Raw genomic sequence first — 9,445 nt, 5'->3', positions numbered from 1 at the left:
CGCGGGGCGCCGCCCTCTGAATGGGCTGCGAGCCTGGTGTCAAGGCGTGCACGGTCACGTGGCGTGCCAGGCAGATTGGCGGCGACATGGGTCTATGCGTTGGGCACCCCCCTTGCCTGCTTGAGCGGACGGTTGGTAGCACCAGCACCAGCCGGGCCGCGGCGCCTGGGAGCGCGGCAGCGGGGCCGTTCGCCGCCGCTCGCGGGCGGCTTCGCGCGCGGCCCCGTGCTGTGCGGCCTCCCCTAGATCGTGGAGGCCGGCAGCCGCGCGTCCTGCCCTCTGCGAGCCGCCTTTGCGGCGCCACCGGCGGTCGGCAGTGAAAGCCGGGGGGGCGAGACTGCCAGGACACACCCGCAGAGGCCAGGGGCCGGCAGCGCGTGCGCCTTTCCCTCCCCGCCGTGCGCGGCTCCCGCGTTGTGCTACGGCCACCTTTGGTCGTTGCTCCGCCTTTGCAGCATACACTGAGCATTGTTTTGGGCCTTGGGTGGCGCGTGTCAAAGGACATGCCTGGTCGTGTGTTGCCACCCACGGCTGCATGCAGCATTATGCATCCCCCCACACACACTCTCATGCACACACAAAAACGCCAACACACAAAAGCAAGGACAAGGAGCCAGCCAAGCCCTTGCCTGCGCGCCCGATCAATGGTGTGTGGGGAGCGCAGCTCGGCCGCAGCCGCCGGCGTCGCCCGTCCGCGCCAAACCGCAGGCTCCCGGCGGGCGCCCCGCTTTTTCGCGCCATTCGAGCTCCTTGCCACAGCCCACCTCACCCCCGAGGCTGCGACCGAGCGCGCGCCTGCCGCTGGTGGGTTGACTTCTTTACCTCTCTGTCTGCACCCTCACTTGGCGCTTCGGCTGCTGTGTTTGGTTCGCAGCCTGCGGGCGCGACCTGGCTGCACTGTGACGTTATGCCGCCGTGTTGATCTCCATCTGCGCTGATCGACTGGGCCTGTTCAACTTCTCAGGCTTGCCCAACAGGACCTGATATCATTTTTTTTGGCTCGAGTTTGTAATACGCGGGTTATGGCGGTATCACAAGGACCTTCTCTCAAGTGCGGGCTGGGTTTCGTCCTTGACTGTTGATGGACTGAGCTGATGAGTGTTGTGTTCCCCCCACCCACAAGAAGGTGCAGTTTGACCGGGTTGACCAGCATGAGAGCACGCCACGCCATCAACCCCTTTCCGCAATTCAATCTGCGAATCCACACTGTCAGTGTTGCAGCCCCACGATGGCGTCAAATTTGCAGGATACGTCGGTGCAGCCGATCACAGGACGTCATCAGTCACCTGGGACGCCTGGCTGTGTACGCCCGGCCGTGCGCGCCCGCAGTACGGTGCTCGTAAGCGATGCATTTAATTGCGTTCGTACACAAAAACACTGCGACTCCTCGTCCCGCGTCTTGTTATACACCGCGTGGCGCCTCTCCACATGGCTGTTTGGGTACGCAAAGCCTCACCACATCGTTGTGACGTCTGCCAACCCGCGAGTGTCCTTGGTTTACATCGCCGCAATAATTCAGTATCCAAGGTTCCCGGCAGCTGCATAGCGCTGGAAAACCTCCCAGCCCTACCGCGCGAAACCCACTCAAGATGAGCAAGGACGTGGATTACAGCGACGGCAAGCTTGCCGACGCTGAAGGTGAGTCACATGTTGAAGAGCACATATGTGATGGCCTGGTTGCTTGCGCGGGTCTCTCGCCCGTAGTCCGCGTGGGTGACGCTCGAGCCAAGCCGCCGCCACTATGACATGTGACAAGCCCCGACGCGTTTCGTTCCTTGCCGCCCTGCCTCTAAAGCGGCGCTTCCCCAAGCCCCAGCAGCATCCAGCCGGTAGCCGCTAGCCTGACGCTCACAAAAACTGCCGGTTCCCGTCGCACCGCAGCCCTGGTGCAGGGCGTCGACACCGGCGATGATCTGGACCAGCACCCCGGGCATGGCGCCCCTGCTTCTGAGGTCTCCCAGTCGCCGCTGTGGAAGAAGCTCATCTGGGAGGGCGGCTTCCCCTTGGACGGCTTCCTGACGGCGGCGTCGGCGCAGGTGCGCGGGGGGCCCCTGCACGCCCCTCACCAGGGCCCGTCACCCGGCGTGCCGACGCGTCACCCGGGCCCGAGGGCCGCCTCGCGCCTGCTTCGCGAAAGCTGCCCTCGCGGCCGGCAGGCGCAAGAGCGGGATGCCTCGGCTCGCCCAACGACGCGCCAGGCCCCGCCCCCAAAAGCAGCTCTCCGGCCCTGCAGACGAATCTGTCACTGTCGAGCCCCTGCTGCGCCCGACGCAAGCCTTTCGTCATCCTTTGCCGCCGCCACCAGTCCGCACCTCACCACACCTCGCACTCTGCAGCAGTCCCTTTGAATCCCTGCTGCATCGCCTGCCCAGACCGCCCTCAGTCCTTTGTCCCCTGACAATCAAAACAGCGACGCACAGCTCGGCGCGCGCAATCCGATCAGTCAACTAAACTCAGGCACTGCTACTCCCCCCACCGGCCCCATGCCCCTCACAAAAAATGTTGCTGACATCACCAGGTCGGACAGGTGCGTAACGGGGCCAGAGCGTCTGTCCTTACTGCAATCTGGGCCGCGCAAACCACGTTGCTTTTATCGCTGCGCGCTGGAGAGGGTGCGCCGCTGGTGCCTGCCGACCAAGGCACAAGGCCCTGTCGGCGGACTCGCGCTCCTCTTGGATGATATGCCCACGCTTCCTCCTCGCCTGTCTGCACTCACCCACCCACCCAACTCCTCTCCTCGTGAATTGCATATCTTGATATTCAAAGGTCATCCTCAACTTGCCCAACAGGTGGGCGTGGCTGACTTGCAGGGTTTGGTTTGCACATACCCAAGATGAACTTGTGGCTGGCCTTATCTTATTCTGCACATAAATCGTCATGCTGCCTTGGTGCGCCTCCGCCTCGGATATGCATTCGCATCCTGGGGACCCCCAGCCCCACCCCGCCCCCTCTCGCACACCGTGCTGCGCCCCGCGTCCCCGAAACAGTATGGCCAAGCTCTCCCTGGTGGGGGGCATATTCACCCAAGTGGGGTGCGCCGCGTTTGCGGTCTACACCCTCTTCCTGCTGGTGGCGCTGTACCACGAATACAAGAGGGACGAGGTGGGCGGAATCCACCGATGCGGGTGCAACGTAGGGCGTCGCCGGGCGTGCTGCGCGCACCAGCCGCATGCTTTTCCCCCAAGAAATTTCTGCTGAGCTGACTCACCAAAAGATTCTCACTCGTACCCCAAATCAAGCAAACCCAACATGTGCCGTATTTGCAACGATAGCTGTTCCAGTTGCGCTGACCTTGAAAGAGCTGTGTCATGCCAGCGCACGCCTCAAATCACACGCCTCGCCCTGACTTGTGTGATTGGCCCAGCTGCCGGCACCTGGAGGTCCCCTCTCCCTCGTTGGAGCGCACACTCCCACCTTTCCAGTGGATTGCGGAGTCCCAACCCCGCGATCGTTCGTGCCCGCGCGTGTCGACAGGTGCGCAAGGGCACGTGGTACAACAACGGTGGCAAGACCCGCACGCGCGTGACCCAGTACCACTCTATTATCACCAACGTCACCGGCTTGCGGTGGCTCGGAGAGTTCGCGCGGGTGAGTGGGCTGTAGGCTTTGCGGCATGTGTCCGGCTAGGAATGGCAAGCTGTGCAGCAGGCGTGATTTTGGTTGAACAGGCGTGATTATGGTTGACCAGCCGGAAACGCGGTAGGGTGCCTTGCGGCACGGCTGCAAGCCCAACCCGTGTTTTGTTGGCCCCTGCCCACCTGCATCATACTGAAGGGTATTCGCTGTGTCAGTGCAGTGGCCTGAGGGTTGCTGGATCAGATACGATTATGACAGCTGGGGTTTGAACCGATCACCGTCAGCCGGGCAATGCTAGGTGGCTAGGGCTAGCTGCTATTGCTGCATCTCATCCACTCAGACAGCTCATTGTTTTGCATATCGACCCGATACCGGTGCTCGACCCATCCCGCCACGGCGCCAGATCGTCAACATCGTGGAGCTGGTGGGCCTGGGTGTGGCCCAGATCATTGCGTCTGCCTCCAACTTCTACTCCCTGGGGACAGGCCTCTCCAAGCGCGGTGAGCGGCCCGGCGGTGGCGTCCTGCACATTTCCCGAGGCGTGGCAACGCATGATCAAGATCACACTGTGCAGACAGCAGAGGCTGCTGCGGCCGCAGCCAGCACGGTCGGGAGCAGCTTGCCGGCGCAAGACGCCGTGGCCGCCAGGACTGGTGCGAGGCGCGCGGTCGTCGTCAGTTTGCAGCGCTCACCTGCCCCAGCTCCGCTCCTGACGTGCTGGCCCCCCTTCCCAACCTCTGCCTCACGCGCGCACCATCCCCAGACTACACTTTCATCTTTGGCGCCCTGGCCCTGCTGACGACGCTCATCCCGAGCTTCAGGTGCGGCGGCAGCACGCACACGACCCGCGCAGCACACCAGCGACGCCGCAACCTAGCAGGCTCTGTTGACAATCACCACAGCGCTCGCGGTCGAAGCGGCCGCACGCCGTCCTCAGCCCCGCTGGACGTTCCGCACCTCACCTCGCCCGTCATCACCTCCCCACTGCCTTGCGAGCGCCACCCATTTGAAGACATACGCACACGCACAGCATGCGCGTGCGTGATCACAGACACTCACACGCACATACACACACATACACGTGTGTGTTGCCAACATTCTCGGCCTCTTAAAAACCATCCGCCCTTAAGACACGCGCTTTGAACGCGCACGCGACCCTCCCCTGGCTCCCACTCTCCCCAGGAACATGCGCCTGTTCAGCCTCCTCGCGCTGATCGGGACCACCTACACCTCCTGGTACATGATGGCCGAGTCCTGGAAGCACGGCCTGAACGCGGCGGCCGCCACGCAGCCGCCGCTGGGCCTGGACGCCTTCTTCCAGGGCTTCTCCAACATCGTATTCACGTTCGGTGGCCACTGCATGATCATGTGAGGAGCCCGAGCCGTTCGCGCGGCGCGCGCGCTGGCTGGGCGCGCGCCCCCGGCGTGAGGCCCTTGACAGCGCATGCGCCCCCGATTAGCTGGGGGTTATCACCATTTGCTCAGAGCCATCCGAGCGCCCGGCCCCTCGACTTGGCCGCGCGAGCAGGCTGGCCCGCCGCCAGGGCCTGTGTGGTGCCTCTCGGGATTCTCAGGGGAGGTCAAGAGGGTGTTGCCTGCCGGGGTCCCGCCTGGGCCCGCTAATATTCAGTCTTGTACCAAAGGCTGAGGCACAACATGACGCCCCCTCCCCTGCACATGCACCGGCATGTGTTCGCAGGGAGCTGGTTGACTCCCAGTTCCGCCCCAGGTGCGCAGCAGTCCCCTGAGTGTGTGTGTGTGTGTGTGTGTGTGTGTGTGTGTGTGTGTGCGCGCGTGTGTGCGCGTGCATTCGAGCGTATATGCAAGTTCGCGTGTGCGCGCGGGCGTATGTCCGTGCAGACGCATGTGTGTGTGTGTGTGTGTGTATGTGTGTGGAATAGCGTGTGTGTACGTTGCGTGGTCCGCGGGGAGGTGCAGATGAGCCAGTGCCAATCGTGCTCGTCGCTTGGCTGGCCAGCCGGCCCCCTGGGCCCCCAAGAGCGCGGTTCCGACCTGCCCCCAGCCCACAGACGTCGCCCCCTCTCCCCACATACGCCCCCCCCCTTCCCCACCTCGTCCCAAAACGCAGCAAGTTCTCCAAGACCTTCGCCACCGCCCTGACGTACGTCACCCTGACCCTCACCCTGCCCAACGCCCTGTTCACCTTCCTGGCCTTCCCCGCGGAGGTGGGCCGCTTTCAGGGTTTAGGGTTTAGGGGTCAGGGTACGCACGCCCGCACGGGCCCTGCACGCCACGCACACCAAGTTCACCGCATACACCACCACACACGCGCATCCGCCCTCCCTGGGGCGCGCTGTGGTGGCAGACGTGACGCGCCGCGGCGCTGCACGCACGGCGTGGCAGCCCGGGGTGCTCGCATGCCCAGGGCCCCGTGGGTCAATGCAGCGAGTTGAGCCGGGGCTCGTGTGATGCGCGCACTGCCTCGCTGCACGCAGCTGCACGGCTGTGGTGCATCTCAACACCGCAGCCATGCACCTGCATGCTCGGGCCTCGAGCAGAAGTTCTCTGGACACCACAGCCCCTGTTTCCGGGACGTCACACTCCCCCATCTGATCCGTCCCCCCACCTGATCCGCCCGCGCCCGTCAGGCCGCCGTCAAGGGCAACGCCTTTGCGATCTTCCCGCCGTCTGCCGCCAAGAACGTGGGCATCGTGCTCATGGTGGCACACCAGCTGGTGGCCTTTGCCCTCTTCCTCCTCCCGGTCAGCATCATGTGGGAGAAGCTGGTCGGAACCCACTACAAGGCCCTCAGATGGAGGCTGTCCTCGCGCATCCCCGTTGGTGGGTGGCCGGGCGGGGCTGGACGCGGGGCCCGAGCCGCGCAGTGATGCAGGGCCCAGCTGCAGTTGCTGCTGCTTGGGATGGTCGAAAGAAAGGGCTTATGACCCCCACAGCACAGTGCAAGCAGAGCCAGCCTTTGGACTGCCTGCTCGCACAACAGATGCGCCCATAACGGCCGCCGTCGCGCCTCTCGCCACGCCGGGGACCCGGCCAGTGCCCGGCCAGCACTCTGCCCCGCCCCCCTGCTATTCTCTCAATCAACGCCATAAATCCATCCCTCCCCCCTCTGCTGCGCCGCCAGGCCTCTTTGTGTGGTTCATCGCCCTGATGCTGCCCTTCTTCGGAGTCATTAACGATCTCCTGGGCGCATTCGCCGGTGAGCCCAGGGCTCAGGCTGCCGGGGCGCTCATGGTCGGGGCGGCCCGAGCCGCGGTTCCTGGACCGCTGCATTAAAGCTTAATTTTCGAGTGGCTTTGGCGCTGGCGCCCCTGCCACTTTGGGCCACACCCTGCGGCCCAGCCCTGCTGCCGCACACACGTGCGCTGGCGCGGCTTGCCACCCGCGCTTGGAATATCTCTGGACTGGCGGGTCTGCGCCAGCTCGCAGCTCCAAGGACCTGAAGTGGCTGCAAGCGGCGCGACACATTGTGCCAACTTTGCACAGCAAAAGCCTCCGGTCGCACCCTCACCCCCCCCTGTCTTTGTCTTGTCCTGCCCTGTCATGGTGACGTCACAGTGACATTTGAGACCTACATCATCCCCTGCGTGGCATGGAGCCTCTACTACCGCACCCAGGAGAGGCGCGACAATGCCATCCTCAAGCCCCCCAGGTGCGGGGTCTGTGAAAGGCGTGACGACAGCTGGGCGGCAACTGCGGTGCCGTGCAGTCGGCTGGGCTTGGCACGCTGTATTGATGGCAATGACTTGGTTTTCTGTGCTCTCGCACTGCACGACAATGCACGAGTAAATCATGCCCGGCGGCGTTCACCGAGGCATTGCACGCGCCTGCATTTGTGCACACGCTGCTGCCTGCAGGTGGCTGGGCGGCTGGACCGGCGCCTTCATCCTCAACGCCTTCATCACCCTCAGCATGGCGGTCGCCGGCCTCGGCTTTGGCGGGTACAGGTGGGTGACGGGCGCCGACAGGTGCCGCATTGTCTTTCGGCCTTTGATGTCAGGCTTTGGAATTAGGCAAAGGCGCACCTGCGAACAAGGGATACAGCACGTCTGAGCCCCGGCCTGCGGTTGCCGCCCGATGAGTACGAGGAGTGTGCGTCCCAGTGGCGAATACGCCTGGGCACCCGCCCCGCAGCCGAGGCGCGGCGCTGCCGCAGTTTGCCAGGGGATTGGGACCATTGGCCAGCCCGTAAATGCTCACTTCCAGCGTTGACTCCCCCTCCCCCTATCGCCTCCCCTCAACCATTTTTTTCCCTCAGCTCTGTTGTGGGCCTGATCGATGCCGTCAGCAGCTTTGGCCTCTTTGCCAAGTGCTACAACTGCTAATGCAGGCGGGCCGACCAGCGGCTGCCACTGGCGCCTGCCGCGCAGCTGCCAGGCGGGCGACGGGGCAGAGGGCGCGGCCGCTGCCTTTCGCAAGGAGGCAACTCATCAAGTATTTCTAAAATTGGCAGGCGGTGGTGCCCCGCCGCCCCAACCAATTGCCACCACCACCCGCCTTCAGCCTCGCTCAATCTGCCTTTCTCTTGACGATGAAATGAACCAAATGGGAGTTTGCTGCCTTTGGCTTTGCCAACGTGCGCTGATGACAGTGCACTTTCTGATATGGTGTGCGTTGGCGTTTGCCTGACCGGAGCATCAGATCATGCTGATGTGCAGAGCCCCTGTTGAGCATGTACATGCACTCGTGCACCCACTGCACACGTCGCGCGCAGTGGCGCAGCACGGTTACTCGTGCCGCGCGCAGGGGCGCCCCGCTTTGCGGGCTGGCCCTCTCAGCCTCTTGAGGAACGGCCAGCGCTGCGCCTCTGGGCCCGCATGCGAGAAACCCAAACGTTTGGACTGCAGATGATGGACGCATGCGCGCCCTGCATGTCGCCCGTGTGCTTTGGCTACGCGCTCCGACGGGTAGTGAGCGCAACAGGCGCCGCTGCTGAGCCTGGTTGGGTTTGGGTGGGTGGGGTTGCCGCGATGGCGGCGCCGCACGAATGCAGCATGGCAATAAAATATGACCCCCTACAATGCACTGCGTGCTGAGCTGTATGCTGTCAATTAATACATGTACAATTCTGGCTTCTTTTGTTCTGCTCAAGAGGCTTGCACATGTAAATGCGGAGGCAACCACACTCACAGCCGCCCAACAAAACCTGCCAAGTATCAAGGGGTGCGCCCGAGCCGGACCGCAACCACTAGTCATTCCCGCAGCCCCCCACGCCCCTGCGGCGCGAGCGGCCCCGCCGCAACTGGCAGCACGGGCCGCACGCCCGGCGCCGCGCGGGGGATGGCCATAGGCGGCTCCCCGATGCGGAAGCGGTGCAGGAACGCCGCCAGGTGCTCCGCCGTTTTCTCGGGCTCGTCTTCCTGAATGGCGTGGCCGGCTGTGGGCATAAGCACCAGCTGGAATTTGCCCTGCATCTGGCCGATTGTCAGCTCCCGGTCCAGCCTGTGCGCGCGCGTGTGTGTGTGTTTGTGCGTGTGTGTGTGCGTGTGTGTGTGTTGGGGGGCGGCGCAAGGGCTTCACGCACTGGTGGCAGGATTTTGGTTTCAAGGTGTTCGGTCTTCAGATTGGGAGCATAAAAAGGCGCAAGCCGATGGGGTTGCGCGGCTGTTGAATGGGTGATGCTTGCTGGGACACAAGGGCGCCAGGAAGCATGCAAAACAGCGTTGATTCAAGCGTACTCCAATCTGCATGCGCGCGCGCTCATGCTTGCACGCACGCGCGCACACAAACGCACACGCGCGCACACACACACACACACACACACACACATGCACACACGCCCACTCTCTCTCTCTCACACACGCACACACACACAGACGCACACCTGCACACATGCACACTCTCTCTCACACACGCACGCACACACACACACACACACACACACATGCAC

General features: G+C 63.5%; 2 protein-coding genes across 2 annotated transcripts in view; one reads left to right on the top strand and one right to left on the bottom strand.

The window, feature by feature from the left end:
* Positions 1 to 1,589: 1,589 nt before the first annotated feature.
* MNEG_7025 (Auxin transporter-like protein 3) lies at positions 1,590 to 7,880 on the top strand (the record flags this gene model as incomplete). Its single annotated transcript, XM_014044502.1, has 15 exons — positions 1,590 to 1,638; positions 1,882 to 2,036; positions 2,767 to 2,789; positions 2,988 to 3,102; positions 3,475 to 3,588; positions 3,980 to 4,076; positions 4,340 to 4,397; positions 4,759 to 4,944; positions 5,276 to 5,305; positions 5,666 to 5,762; positions 6,186 to 6,378; positions 6,680 to 6,754; positions 7,114 to 7,207; positions 7,413 to 7,502; positions 7,814 to 7,880. 15 exons carry the CDS (start codon positions 1,590 to 1,592, stop codon positions 7,878 to 7,880), a joined length of 1,443 nt encoding a protein of 480 aa, XP_013899956.1.
* Positions 7,881 to 8,747: 867 nt separating this feature from the next.
* MNEG_7024 (protein phosphatase methylesterase 1) overlaps positions 8,748 to 9,445 on the bottom strand; it is a gene marked incomplete at both ends in the record, with an annotated part of 1,932 nt that continues 1,234 nt past the window's right edge. Inside the window, one exon of the mRNA XM_014044501.1 lies at positions 8,748 to 8,997. Coding sequence (XP_013899955.1) covers positions 8,748 to 8,997 — 250 coding nt within the window. The remainder of the gene's footprint in view (positions 8,998 to 9,445) is intronic.

Source organism: Monoraphidium neglectum (genome assembly GCF_000611645.1).
Source record: "Monoraphidium neglectum strain SAG 48.87 unplaced genomic scaffold scaffold01207, whole genome shotgun sequence".
Taxonomy (NCBI): Eukaryota; Viridiplantae; Chlorophyta; class Chlorophyceae; order Sphaeropleales; family Selenastraceae; genus Monoraphidium; species Monoraphidium neglectum.
Note: the sequence above shows the minus strand (reverse complement) of the source record. Positions and strands in the feature narration are given on the sequence as shown.